This window comes from Eubalaena glacialis, chromosome 4 (assembly GCF_028564815.1).
Source record: "Eubalaena glacialis isolate mEubGla1 chromosome 4, mEubGla1.1.hap2.+ XY, whole genome shotgun sequence".
Classification (NCBI taxonomy): domain Eukaryota; kingdom Metazoa; phylum Chordata; class Mammalia; order Artiodactyla; family Balaenidae; genus Eubalaena; species Eubalaena glacialis.
Genome location: NC_083719.1, coordinates 12,214,514 through 12,229,797, shown reverse-complemented (window position 1 = coordinate 12,229,797; position 15,284 = coordinate 12,214,514). Strand labels below are relative to the sequence as shown.

The following is a 15,284-nucleotide window of genomic DNA, read 5'->3' as shown; positions in this document are numbered from 1 at the left end:
CTTTTTTAAAGCTCCTGCGTGAACGTGCAACGTGGCTGCATCTGCCATGCTCTAGAAATTCATTAGCACGGAGTCATTGGATAGGATCTATCTACTCAACAATCACTGTACAACATAAAGAAGGAATGGATCTTCAGATTAGTCACAAGGAGGTTCTCGGGTCTGCCGAACTGTGTGCCAAAATGGTCCAACACTTCCTGATGTGGCTCTAGCAGTGTCTGAAACAGCCCGAGACCAGGGGCCTCGCAGCAAAGTCGAGGGCCTGCAGAAGTCACACCGGCTGCACAACTCACTGCCACCAAGTACACAAGAGGCTCTTTTCGGGTTCCCCCTTCTCAGAACACTAGAACTGTTCTACAGAATAATCTATATTTAGTAGGTCTTAATGAATTCAACCATAAGATTTTTGACACTTCCTTTCTCAATCTGTCATGTTACTTTACCATGTCATGTTTTGAAGAAGTTGACTTTAAGAAAAATTCATTGAATAAACTGCTAATTCAATATCTTGAAACTAAAGATTGTCTAGAGACAATTTAGAATTCATTTTACAAAGGACCCTTCAAAACACAACCCCAAGACACACACTAACTCACCTTAAACTTAACTATGAAAAAGAAATTTCTTTTCCCTAAACCCAAAATGTGTTTTACCTTTGTATGTTTCAGAAAATGAGAAAAGGCTCTTTATTAAGCACTAAAGATGCCTCTGTTCCTATTTTTAAGGTGCCTCCAAAGGCCATTGTGTCCAAAAAATACATACATCTAAAGCATGACCGTAGATCTCCCTCTGCCATAGGACTTGTATTATACTTTGTTTTGACAGAAAGCAATCGAAGACAGGAGGGTGGAGAAGGAAAGGTGGGGAAAGCATTCCCTCCAGTGGCCTCGCCCCCTGCACGAGAGCAAGACTGATGTCATCTTCTTCTCTGGGAAGAGGCAGACAGCTTTCCATGAATGAAGCTACAAACACAGAGCGTAATTTGGCTCGATACCCAGGCCACTGTTGTCTAGCCCAAATCTGCTGCACGTGGTCTTAATAAAGTCTGGCTCCTTGTGGAGCCACTTCACAGGCCAGACCTATCCTGGCTTAAAATGCAACCCTCCTCCCTCTTAGGCCCCTCAAAGAATCTTTATTAAACAAGCTGGGGGGGCTAGAGAGAGAAGCCCACTCTATTTCTTCAGGTCTACAGCCCCCTCCCAGCTTACTACGTTTAATCTGTTCTTATCGTACAGGGGTCCAGGGTGGCCCCCCGGTGTACTCTGAGGCAGGGCACGTTCCTTTCAGAACCAGCCTGAAGCGGGTCTGTGATGCGCAGTATCTGCAGGTACACGGGCAGCGAGCACCGGATTCCAAAGCCCCATCAGGGACCACTCGGGACCTGTCACACGACACACTGAGGTGGACGCGTGTCTGTGGACAGAAGGAATCAGAGATTTTCGCCCTAAGGCAAGTGGAGGGGATTTATCATACATGAGTGGCTGGTCCCCGTTCACAGCCAACCACGACAGACCGCTGAATGCCCACTCTGGGCAACGGCACGTCCCTGTGTGCCTCCTGGCTACAGTTTTATCAGCCAGAGATGCAGACACTGGACGGCCGGCGCCAGGGGCGACGCAGAGGTAAAGTGCACGGCACTCCCTCCGAACCAACGGTATCTAAAACATGCACCAGCATCAAGCGACATTCTCCAAGAGACGGGAGGGCCTATAAACATTTCATGCCAGAAGGAAAAAAACTAAGAGAAGGAGAAGCTGGAGATGCTGGGCCAAGAGGCCAGAAGTGAGGGGCCAGGTCCCGGCAGGGGGTGGAAATGAGCACAGGGCCAGGTCCAGGGCAGAGCGCTCAGAGCCTGCCCCCCTGGCGGGTTTGCAAAGGAGGGAGGCCCGCAGAGAGGGGAGGCTGGGTGTCTGTGCGTGGCTCCCCAGGCCCTGGCAGAATGAACCCCTGGCACACGACTGGTGATTATATGAAGACCAGAGGGAGGGAAACTGGGTGCAGATGTTTGCAAAGTGAGCAAAAGGTGTTTACATTTAAGGTTTTTGTTTTTTCATGCACAGTTCAGACTCGGGCTTAAGGACTTTCAATTTAAGGAAAAGAGGGCCAGGTACCACTTAGAGTCCCAGGGTCAATGTGGCAAAGATGATAAGAAAGCAGTGAGGCTCGGCCGGGGAACAGCGGGAGCTGACGGGCCCCTGCCTTTCTCTGAACCAGGGGCAAAGGCAGTCCTCCCTCCGCTCTGGGGCTCGCCCTAGAAACCTCAAGACGCAAACGTGTCCTACAAAGAAAGTGTCTCCCTCTTGCTGCCCCGAGCCCCTGTGTTGACGGCTTTGATTGTCATCCTAGATCTGAAGAAGTAAGATTACCATGAAAAGATAGGGCGAGGGTCGCCACAGAAGGCACCACAGGAATTAGAGGGAGGGGTCAACAGGTGCTGGACGCACACGAGGACAGTCGGCAGACCAGCGCCTTCACAATGGAACACGCTCGGGAAGGTGCGAGGCAGGGGCCGGGGCGGTCAAGCCCACGGTCACGGGTGAACTTGCTACTTGGGGCAGGAGCCTCCTCTGGGTTTGGTTGTTTGCAGTCCCGCCTCTTAGATTCTTTGGTGCCTGAAGTCTTTGCTCAGAGGATCCAAATCTCACATCCATCCTCAAACCACATGGCTACAGCAGTAGCTTATCTTATGGAAAAATCAAGGGGAGATGGAACACATTTCCCACATTTCTTCTGCTACGAGAGGAAGGCAAAATATTTTCCAGCAACCTTAAGTAGGGACATCACACATAACGCAGAAAAGAAAAATCCAGAGACCCATCCCGGTGCGGCAAGGCCGCTGAACACAGAGCCTCTTCCATCCCGCTTCTAAGATCAAGAATGCAGAAGGCTGGGTTGTCACTTTAACTTTACAAACAGAGACTTTTACAGTGTAAAGGAGGTAACTTTTTAAAGGCATTTTCCCTGAACAGGACTGAAGTGCAGTTTGCTTTCTTATCCCATGACTCTATCTCACATCAGTTTCCAGGGTACAACTGAACCCTCTGTCATGTGAAACCCATGGACGCACCCACTCCTGCTTATTTTGGTGTTATAGATTTTGAGACTAAATCATTAGATGTATATTGATACTCTTCCTTTTATAATTGAAGGCTCTCTTTATTTCTAATAATGTTTTTATGCTTTCAAGTCTATTTGCTTAATACCAATATTCCTATACCAGTTTTCATTTGCTTATTATTTGCCTGGTGGACCTTCTTCTAACACTTTACATACTTTCAAAATTCCTGGGTATTTATGTTTTAGGTTTGCCCTTTGAAAACAATACACAGTATGATTTTTTAAAAACTATTCAATCAGAGAATCTTTCTTTTAACTAGTATAATCTATTTTGCATTTACTGTAATTACTGCTATTTGGGGACAAATTGCTACATCTTATTTTGTGATTTCCGACATGATTTTTGTTATTCTCCTTTCGTTTGCTTCCACTAGACCCATTTTCCTGAGTTTTTACTTATCTGGTTTTCTGTATTTCTTTTCTCTTTATACTTATGGGAAGCGGTGCTTTCTATCCCTGCATTTAGTAGTCATTCAAAAACGCTCACACACACCCCTGTCTTTACAAATCTAAGATAAGCAACACCTCCTGCCATCCCCTCAGGACACCTCTCCACCTTCTGTGTTCAAGTGCTCCGGGGCTTTGCTCCGTCCTGTTTTTAACTACCCCCCAATTCTACTCTGTCTTGTGTCTAAATGGTCAATCCTTTGATTTACAAACATATTTACCAATTTCTGTGCTCATTATTCACCTCAAGCCTTTCTTCTCATATTTCCTTTTTATTCATTAAATTAACTCATTCAACAAATACTGCTGGATGCTTAGCTGCACCACGCCAGCCTTGTTCTAGGCGCTAGTGACAGAGAAGTGAACAACACAAAATCCCTGCACTCGTGGAGTTTAAATTACAGTGGGTGCTTCCATTATTCTGACTAAACTACACACTTCAGTTCTCCTGTAAGTAAGTGAATGGTAAACTCTCTTGGTCTTGGTCTACATTTTATTCTCACTGTTGAGTGATAGCTCCACTGGGTGTGGAATTCCGGGTTCAGAGTTCCTTTCCCTCAGGACTCCATCCCACTGTCTTCCAGAATCTGCAGTTACTGGTGAGAAGTCAGCTAAGAGTCATTCTCACGGTTGTGATTTTGTTATTTCTCTCTTCTTGTTGTTGAGACTCTGCCTTTGGTGTTCCTCCGTTTTACCATAAGGTGTCTCAGTTTGGATTCATCCTACAATTTCTTTTTAAAACAACTTTTACCCTAGCTCCTATAGCTTCCACATATATATCATGGCATGGTAATCTCTCCCTCCTTCACTCCTCTTTCTTTCAAAACACAAAACAAAATGAAAGGCACATTTACCAATGTGGGAAAGACCTGGGCGAGATGCCATACATGACACTGTCACACACACCTTACTTCCTCTCCAGCAGCCCTCACTGTGCCTACTTTACAGGTAAAAAAGTTAACCTCAGAAAGGTTGAGACTTTTCCAAAGCCACACAGCTGGTGAGCATTACAGCCAACATTCCAACTCCACAAATCTCATGCTCTTAACATACCACACCCCTGCCTCCTGTTTCTGAAGCACATGACTTTAAAAGAAATAGAAAAGGGAAAAGAAATGCTGGCCCATCATTACAGAAATTCAAGGACTGTTATTCTCTGATTATGAACTGGAATTTTACAAACTAGTCAACAGACACTTGTACAAAAAATATGGCAAAAACATCCAAGACATTTTTCTGTTTCAAGAACTTCATATTTACAAAAGGGTCAACTGTCTAAATCATCTTTCTGCCCAGGCAATGACAGCTTCATCTGAAATCTGAGCATTATCTCTGAATCACCTTCAAACATACCTCATTAAAGCTAACTCAACAGAGATGGGGTTAAAACTGTCATTCAAAACCAACCACTTAGGTATTTATGGAAGAAAATAGTAAAAACCATTGTTTTACCTGTGCTACTTCTTCAAAATCTTCATGACGTTTCTGCAAAGCTCTGGCCCGATGGAGAGATTTCCCCACACCTGTATGTTTGCTCAGAAATGCTTCTCCATGGTTCTCAATCCAGTCCAACACCTACAATGAAATACAGATATATATGCCATAAAAACCATGCCTGCCTCGATCAGTTTTAGGGCTCTCCATTAACGATACAGTCTCTTATCTAAATTCTATAAGAAACAAGAAACAAAGGAGAAAAAAAAATTGGGAGCAACTGGACAGTAATCTAACACGTTGAGAATTACATCTTCTGTCAGCTTTCCCACCACGATTTTAATCAGCTCTTACTTTAATAGTACAAGTCTGTCCATATATAAATATTACATGCAATAATGATTAAATTAAATCTCACCTCAGTTTATGCATGACTGAGCCAACAAAACTGCCTGGGTTTTGTGTGAGACAGTGGTCATCAAGTCACAGAGGAGCAATTTAACTTAACATTTTTATAAGGCTCAAAGCTTCACAACTCAGACAATTCAAGTTTAACTACAGAGTTCATGTTTTTCTGTCTCTTCTAAAAGACTTGAAACGTGTAAGTAAAACCCAAGAAAACAAAACAGTTAAATGCCTCGGTCCTGGTCTTCGAGGATAATTTATTCTATAAACTAAGCTGCTGTGAAAGCTAAACATTCCATGAGTTTAAATACATAAAAGTTCTTGCTAGTTGAAATCCACCACACTAAAGAAAAAGGGTGAAAGTAAAGCCGGGCAACCCAACGTTTTTAAGTCACAGCTGGGGCTGAGTAGTTCACTGGCTACTGTACTTGAGAAGTTGCAAAGTGCCGACATCATCAAACAACATATTTAAGACTACACATTTGTCTCTTTCTGATGGAGAGGGGATAACCAGCAAAAAACTAAGTCAGTGACGTCTTTAGCCAGAAACTTTCGCTAAAAGATATTTAAATATCTGAAGACATCTGTTCATGTGTTGCAAAGTACTGAAGGCCACCTCGGATTCTGCAATTAGTAACCATGGTAACTAAGGATGCAGATCAAAATGATCTTGGACTAAAGATCTGCCTGGAGCCGCACAGCTAGGACAGTGGTCTAGAGGGCAACCTGGAAGGGGACCAGTCACAGCCCTCCACTAACTGCAAAATTAAGGGGGCCTTAGGGTGGGGAATGCAATGCACAGCTTGGGGAAGACAGTGGATAATACTGCAATAACTGTGTGCGGACAGGTGGGCACTAAATTTATCCGGTGATTGTTTCACAATGTACGCAAATGCCAAGTCACTACAGAGTACACCTGACACTAACCTAACACTGCATGTCAACTATATTTCAGTTAAAGTAAATAACTAAAAGGGGCGTTAATTTGAGGTTCATGGCTACAAAAGTGATCCCTTGCCCTTTGTTACCTCCGCCACTGAGAGATCAGTTGTGCTGACAGACATCTAGATAAAAAGAGGCAGCAGCTAAAGGCCTGTCCAGGGACAACCGGACTTGTCCTCTTCCGCTCCACACCAGTGACCTTCTGGTCTGACTGAGGGTCCTTTCTGCATAGGGCTTAGCGAAGTTAGTAGTGCATGTAAATAAAATGGCTCACGAACCCGAATAAATCCCTCGTGGTCCTCTGTAAAGAGCCTTGTAGAATGAGCAGGGGTGTGTGTGTGTGCGTGTGTGTGTGTGTGTGCGTGCGCGTGTGTGCGTGCGCGCGTGCGTGTGTGTGTGCGTGTGTGTGTGTGTGTGCGTGCGTGTGTGTGTGCGCGCGTGTGTGTGTGTGCGTGTGTGTATGTGTGTGTGTATGTGTGTATGTGTGTGCGTGTGTGTGTGCGTGTGTGTGTGTGCGTGTGTGTGTGTGTGTGAGTGTGTGTGTGTGCGCGTGCACACACGCGCACGTGGGAGGACAGGGTGGGGTACGGAGGGCAAGCCTCGCAGCGGGTGCTCAGGCTAAAGGTACACGCTTACCTTATTACCATAGTTCATTTCTGAAGCCCTCTGTCAACACCACGCCCTGCCAGTCACCCGGGGTCACACTATCAAAGTGATTCCTACTGGATCCATTTGTATTCTGTCTGTCCACCTCCCAGTCCTTCTGAAAGCTCCCTCTTTACCCTTCGTTTCTAGCTCCCTGCCCCACAGACACGGGGTAGCCTTTCTGAGCCGCAGCTTCCCGCCTGCTCAGTGGGGATAATAATGGGGGCCTGTGAGTTGTCAAGCACCTTAATATCCTGGCGTGGCAGGTATACAGCACACAAGCCATCCCCACCCACAAACTGTCACCAGAGACAGCTTCCATCTAATGTCAAGCTCTTTGGTAGCACAGGCTATGAATATTCCATGGCTTTTTAACCAGTGCACTTAGTACATTATTTTTCTTTCTTGAGATTAAAAAGAGAGAGAGAGAGACCTTCAGTATCACCATTAGTAGGTAATACCACATTCACCACCTGATATCAAGCTGCTGTTTATATGACAGTCTCTTAGTACATATTACAGAACACAGGTCCTGTCTCACTCCTAAAGAAATGCCCAATGACAATTTCAAGATGTCTCAACTTCAAAGAATGGACACAGTTAATGGAATGTGCCTTTGGGTATGAGGCCAGCACCAGGCAGAAGACCAGGATCAACTATATTAAGCTTGAAAAGAGTTGAGAGATTATGTAAGTAACACCTATGCCACTGTCCACTTGCCTAGCAGATCTGCATGAAAGACTAGGAGACTCTTTTTTTAAACTACAGCTATAGTATCTGCTGTATATTCCTCAACATAGTGTAAAAAGAAAAATCGAGGTTTGGTAAACAGCAAACCTGATGAGTACTGATGACTCAATAGAAACTTGAAGTAAGGGCACAATTTCAAAAAGTAAAAGACAAACACTATTTGGTAGAAAGAGGTGAAGGGAGCAAAATACAGTCTTTTTTAAAAAATAAGAATTTGTTTTTTCAAGCCCAAGAAACGTTGCTTCAGAAAGCATAAGTTGGAAATAAAAGCTATTATGAACCAACCACTCAGGGTTACAAATGGGTTATAACTTTTCTTTTATTAGTGGTTCCTTTTCACAGAATTGTAAATACCAAGTGAAATTATATTTCCAACAAACATGAAAGTAATTCAAAAAAGACTGTATAAATTCCAAGCACTTTTTAAAAACAGTCACAGACAATTATGAAATCTAGCTCATATTCAAAACCAAACTTCCCCATGAGGCTTTTGCTTCTCATTAAGTCTGAGAATGTGTCCCAGATTGCCAAGGAATCCTGAATGAATGTACCTGCCCAAGGAGCATTTGAAAGACAAGCTTGTGGAACCTTTCCATTTAAAACATAAAAATATTTGCAAGTCAGGGGCTCCATCAAGCTAGTCCAGCCGGTCCCCTCCCTGACTCAGCCCCCCCTCCCTGACTCAGCCATGGTGGCAGCTGCCCTCTCCCTGCCTTGTGACCTTCACCTGAGGAACAACTTGCTCTCTGCAGCCGGCTCAAGGAAAAAGGGCAGAAGCCGGTCCTTCCCACGGGCACCTGGTTCACAGGCAGAAGAACAAGGCTGGGAGGCCGACAGCGCCCCCTCCTTGTTCGGGGAATGTGGGGCAAGCTCGTTCCTCTGTGCATCAGTGTCCTGTAACAGGCACCATGATAGCCCCAAGGTCAAGGTCGCTCCAAAGTGAGCCACCAAGACTTAAAACACAGATAACTCTTCTCAGCATCTAAGTCAAGATGTCAACTGTGCAGAAAATCTCACAGATTGTTTAGCTCCCTGTTTGTAATGTAATTATGAGACTGAACGTGACGATGGCAGTATGATGATGCCCATCTCTTAACGAATAATTGCACTGCCGTCTGAGCACCTGCTACTGAAGCCGGCCCTGACGTACACTACACCACCAGTCCTCACAGAGAGCTGGATGCGGGCACATCGTGACTGTTTCACACGTGAAGACACAGGACCAACGGCTACCAAGTGGAAGAGCCAGTCTGTGGACCTGGACCCAGGAAGCAGGGTCCATTCTCTTAACCTCTAGTCTCCACTGCCTCATCGAGTCGGCACAGCTGGCACACAGGTGGCAAACTGAGGAAGGAAAGAGCTGCTTTGCTTCAGAACAGTTCAGGCTACTGGGTAAATGACCTCTGATGAAGTGACACTATTATAATAGACAGCAAAATGGGGGGAGGTGAACCGGCAACCACCACCACGCCTCGGGAACTGGCCACTGTTGCCTTTTCTACCCTCACTCATGTGGCCGGGTCTGGCCGTCCTGTACAATCTATCTATCTCTAAAGTAATTTTCTGCCATAAGCCCCTACTACCTAATATTCACTATGCTTTGTGGATTAATATTTCTAAGTAATTACTATTTAAGAACTTACAACTAAATGCTAAACCCCTGTCAGAGAGGAGACATTCTCAAGGGCCTATGTGTCAACAACAACAATATAAAGACCAATGTAATGACATTTTCCCTTGAAAATGCAGAGGTGTTTATTTCAAATACTTACTAGAACAGCCTTCTATCATCACCGTGCACCACGTCATTGCCTCTGGCATCATTTATTGAGAGATTATTCTGTGCTGTGCTTGAGAGGGCAATACAGGTCCATAACCCCTTATCCACAAAAAGCTAAAAACAGCTCTGAAATTCCAAGTATTTTTTCAAAACTTGGTCACAAAAAGTCATTGGCGATAAGACCTGACCTGAGGCTACTAATAGTCTTTACTGATCCTTTGGTGTGAGTCTTTGAACGTTTGGCTGCAGAAATCTCCATGTGCTTGATTATGGGGGGCTGCCCAGACCTCACAGAGTGTGTATCACAGTGTACACACTCTGTTCTCTTTCTCAACTCTGAGAGATTCTTAATTCCAAAACATATTTGTCCCAAGGGCTACAAATAAGACAGTAGACTTTTTTTTTTTTTTTAAACTTTTGGGTTATTTATTTATCCATTTATTCATGGCTGTGTTGGGTCTTCGTTTCTGTGCGAGGGCTTTCTCTAGTTGCAGCAAGTGGGGGCCACTCTTCATCGCGGTGCGCGGGCCTCTCACTGTCATGGCCTCTCTTGTTGCGGAGCACAGGCTCCAGACGCGCAGGCTCAGTAGTTGTGGCCCACGGGCCCAGTTGCTCCGCGGCATGTGGGATCTCCCCAGACCAGGGCTCGAACCCGTGTCCCCTGCATTGGCAGGCAGATTCTCAACCACTGCGCCACCAGGGAAGCCCAAGACAGTAGACTTATTATTATCTCTATTAAGCAAGAACTGGACGCTCCGGAAAGTTAAGAGCCCGGGAAAGAACACTTAGTAAAAAAAGAGACAAACACAGGACTTCAAGACTCCAAACATAGGCTCCTATCCCTCAGTATATTGTGTTACTTTATGAAATGTAAATACTATATGAAAACCTTTAAAATATTTCTAACATTAGACTTCCAGAGCTAAGATTTACTGTTTGTAAAAACTAGACCAGACCTCTGACATCAAACCACCGAGAGCACATTAAGCTTATCTATTTTTACTGGGAACTCTGGATGCAAACGGTATTCAGGGAAAGCATACAAACATCTGTCAATTTTAGTTACTGTTTTAAAGAGACAAGGCCTAGTGAATCAGTGTTTTCTGTCACAATAATGAGAGTTCCCGCTAAGTCAGGGGTCCTCAACCCTGTTAAGACCCAGGCCGCACAGCAGGAGGTGAGCGGCCGGCAAGCAAGCGAAGCTTCATCTTCTGCTCGCCATGGCTCGCATCACCGCCTGACCATCCCCACCCACTCCAGTCCTGACCATCCCCACCCACTCCAGTCCTGACCATCCCCACCCACTCCAGTCCGTGCAAAAAAACTGTCTTCCTCGAAGCCGGTCCCTGGTACCAAAAAGGTTGGGGACCGCTGCTCTAAGTCACATTTTAAGCACACAAAAATGAAACAATGAACTCTGCTGATTCTATATTCAGTTTTAAAAACTACGGTTACATGAAACCGATGAAAAACAAAGGTAATTCTAAAATATTCTGAATTTGTTCTTTGTTATATAAAATCAGATTTTCTAGTGGCAAAATATGAATTTCCTCCCAGCCCTACCCTAGATTCCCTATAAAACCAAAACTAACCCAGTTTCACTTACTTTAGTTACTTCCTTGTTCAACAGGCTGGCTGTTATTTAAATCATCAGGATACCAATCTAGAAATGGACATACTATGTTTCTAGTTCTGCTTTTAAATAAGTGCTCCTGACAGAAGCATTTAGATCAGAGCTTTCTTGATGATCAAATCAATGCTATTTTAGTGATTATAACAAAGGATGACCGAACAACTAAGCCACATCATTTGAAATTTGCTAAACTCAAATGGGGGACCAAAAAGGAGGCCTGCTCTTCGATAACATAACTTTTATTAAAGGCCAGTGTTTCAGCCACTGCCGCAAGGAGGACATCCAGTATTACACTGTTAATGACACTTCATCACGAAGTTAAAAATCAGAAGTGAGGGAACCCACACACCCCTGCCATCTTAGCCTGCCTGACACTTTCTTCCCTAGCGCTCAGAGCGTACTTTACTCCTGAAGCCGGCCTCCTAGTCACGCTCTTCCCTTTCCAGTGGAGGCCAGGCTACCCCATCAGCTGCTCAGAGAAGAACACGAAGCTGTGAGCTGGGAATAGCTGGGCTCGGGACCGCTGGGGGCTGGGAGTCAGCGTCCTCTCTCCCTTGCGGCCTCCGTTTCCCCTCACCCACTCCTAAGGTGAATGCAAACAGTGACTGAGAAAGTAAAATGTGAAGAAATTTTAAAAGTCTCCTTCAGTAGCTATTTTCCTTTGCAGTGATGGGCAACTGCAGCTTCTATGAAAGCCCCTTCCCTGAGCCTGAGAAGCTCCACTTAAATATTCCTTCTTAAGTAAGATGTCAATTTGACTCTTTGATTAGCTCAGAGTGAAGCATCCTCCCCAGGTCAAGAGCAGTGACGCAATTAAAAACCCACTAGGCTTCCTGCAGCTTCAGCCAAGACGCTCGACTTTTTTGAGTCTGGGGTTTTTTAACCTGGAAAATGAGGGGCTTGGCCTGACGTGATCACAAGGGCCTCTGGCTCTAAATTCTGTAAAGTGCGTGGCATAACATTTACAGTGAAATGAAACAGACACAAAATTCCACATGCATCTGTGGGCTCTTGGGGACTGAGTGAAGAAAGAGTAACGTTCTAGGTCCAGCATTCACCGCTGCCTGACAGTAACGACTATCTCCACCCACACATTTCTTTACTTCTCTCCAGTGGAGCCAAGAACTCTCCATTTCTTCAATCATTGTATTTCAAAATTAGAATTAAGTTTGTTCTAAAAATATAATCACTCTTTTTTAAAAATTTATTTTATTTATTTGTTTTTGGCTGCGTTGGGTCTTCGTTGCTGCGCGCGGGCTTTCTCTAGTTGCGGCGAGCAGGGGCTACTCTTCGTTGCGGTGCACGGGCTTCTCATTGCTGTGGCTTCTCTTGTGCGGCGCACGGGCTCTAGGCGCGTGGGCTTCAGGAGTTGTGGCTCGCGGGTTTAGTTGCTCCGCGGCATGTGAGAATCTTCCCAGACCAGGGCTCAAACCCTGTCCGCTGCATTGGCAGGCGGATTCTTAACCACTGCGCCACCAGGGAAGCCCCTACTCTTTTTTTAACTTTTTATTTTATACTGGACTATATAGTTGATTAACGATGTTTTGACAGTTTCAGGTGTCCAGCAAAGTGATTCAGTCATACATATACATGTCTCTATTCTTTTTCAAATTCTTTTCCCATTTAGGTTGGTACATAATATTGAGCAGAGTTCCCTATGCTACACAGCAGGTCCTTGTTGGTTATCCATTTTAAATGTAGTAGTGTGTACACGTCAATCCCAAAGTCCCTATCTCTTCCCCCACCTCCATAACCAGAAGTTCCTTCTCTAAGTCTGTGAGTCTGTTTCTGTTTTGTAAGTAAGTTCATTTGTATCACTTCTTTTCAGATTCCACATATAAGCAATAGATATTCTTTCTCTGTCTAACTTACTTCACTCAGTATGATAATCTGTAGGTCCATCCATGTTACTGCAAATGGCATTATTTCATTCTTTTTAATGGCTGAGTAATATTCCATTGTACTATGTACCACATCTTCTAATTACTCATAATACGGAAATATATTTTTTTTAAAAAATGGTTTCTAGAACATTTCAAAGTACACTAAACCTAATGCTCACTTGGAAAAAGATGCTATTTAAAAGACCTCAGTCAAGTTACACACAGCAAACATACGATACAGAACACCAAATGCCCTGCGTTGCAAGAGCTCCTCCTGCTTAACTCCCATGAGAGCACAGGAAAGGCCAGGAGCGTGTGCTCCACACACACTTTCTTGGCTGGAAGGGAGTCTGGGCGAAATCAGGGAAGAAGGGCTCAGAAGGAGGCTGGCAGGCTTCTAAACTTTTACACCATCCATCCATCCATCCATCCATCCATCCATCTTCTAAAAAAATTTAAATCACTTCTCCTGGTATTACCGTAGTTTTAATTACATAAGTACATTAAATTTCTTAAGGAAAACAAAGAACCTTAGGATGGGAGGGAGGGAGGGAGGGAGGGAGGAAAGGAGGTAAGTAGGTTACTATTCATATAGTCTCACCTTGGATACTCCCATCACACCCCAACCAAACCATCACTCAACCAACACATGTTAACACCTTTAGCAATTTTCTAAACTTTTAAAAATTACTTTTCTCATTCTTAATTTGGAAATAAGTATAAAATAGTCCAAAGTTGTCCAAGAAAAATCTTAATATGTCTAGATGTTATCTAGGAAACGCGTCCAGATGTTATGTATACCTTAAGTCTAGTTACTGAACTATAGAAATACACATACACACATGCATGCATGCATGCGGTCTTCCCTGTCAGCTAATCCCTGGGCACTTTCCTCTTAGGGGACCCTGGCAATTCGGCTGACACTCAACAACGGGGAGACCAAGCTGCCTGGGGCTTGTTCTTGGCTCTGTCCGCTCCTGGTCATCCTGACCCCTGAGTGAATGTGCCCTCGACATCCCGTCCCACTGGCTCACAGCGCCAGCTCCCGCGCCCTGCATTCCTGTATTGCATCCACTGTGGGGAAGAGATGCGTCCCTTTTCCCACCCTTTTAACCCCACCGTTGAGCTGTCGGCTCCTTCCGAGCTGCGGTTACTAAGATTACTCTGACAGTCGAGTCTCTTCTCTGTTTCTATGACAAAAGGTAATGAAAGCTGGCTCCAGATCCACCAGAGAGGTCAACAGTTAGCCTCTATCTGCTCCCAGCAGGTTCCCAATCCCTAATCAAACACTCGCCCTCCAGTACTCCCTAATTCTAACTGAGAAACTCTCAGAAAAGATGGCCATTTTCTAACCATTCTTATCAGGAGGCACAATAAGATCTGAGAGCCTGGGAATGTAAACAGAAGAGAGCGTTAAATCACTACATAGGGCTTCCCTGGTGGCGCAGTGGTTGAGAGTCTGCCTGCCAATGCAGGAGAAACGGGTTCGCGCCCTGGTCTGGGAAGATCCCACATGCCGCGGAGCGACTGGGCCCGTGAGCCACAACTGCTGAGCCTGCGCGTCTGGAGCCTGTGCTCCGCAACAAGAGAGACCGCGATAGTGAGAGGCCCGCGCACCGCGATGAAGAGTGGCCCCCACTTGCCGCAACTAGAGAAAGCCCTCGCACAGAAACGAAGACCCAACACAGCCATAAATAAATAAATAAATAAATAAAAATTAAAAAAAAAAAAAAATCACTACATAGCAAGGGCTGTATAATGACCCTGAGGAGAAAACCCCATCCTTCGGACTTAAATTAATGAGCACAGGACAAATGAGGTTCCGGAACCTTCCCTTAAGAGCTAGGTCCAGTGTAGGTGGAAACTCTGGGTCAGGCATCACCGAGGGATGACTTTTACTGGCAAATGGCTAGCAGCCTAGGACCCAAGGCAGAACTGTGAAATAGTTTCTCCGTGGACCTGAAACCCACTTCTTTATGTTCAAGTGGCCAAAATCTTTAATATTTTAAAGATCTCACACATTGGCAGAATTCCCAGGCAATGAAATTACCCCTTCCTTCCTCAGCCACCCCTAACTCCCCAACCTTAATCAAAGCTCCTGGTCCCTTCACAAAGATCTCCCAGTTAGATGACTTGATTCCAGTGTAGGGCCAACCCTCCCCCATTCCAGAATAAACAAAGAGGCTAACTCCAAATAATCTTTAATTAGCAAAATTGGGGAATTCCTTAAATTTCTTCATCTACTCAT

General features: G+C 44.8%; 1 protein-coding gene across 4 annotated transcripts in view; it reads right to left on the bottom strand.

The window, feature by feature from the left end:
- The window catches only part of TRIO (trio Rho guanine nucleotide exchange factor), a 370,516-nt gene that overhangs the window by 163,314 nt on the left and 191,918 nt on the right, over positions 1-15,284 (bottom strand). For all 4 annotated transcript variants that reach the window (XM_061189136.1, XM_061189139.1, XM_061189138.1 and 1 more), the window contains exon 10: positions 5,017-5,139. In XM_061189136.1, the coding sequence (XP_061045119.1) occupies positions 5,017-5,139 (123 nt within the window). The remainder of the gene's footprint in view (positions 1-5,016; positions 5,140-15,284) is intronic.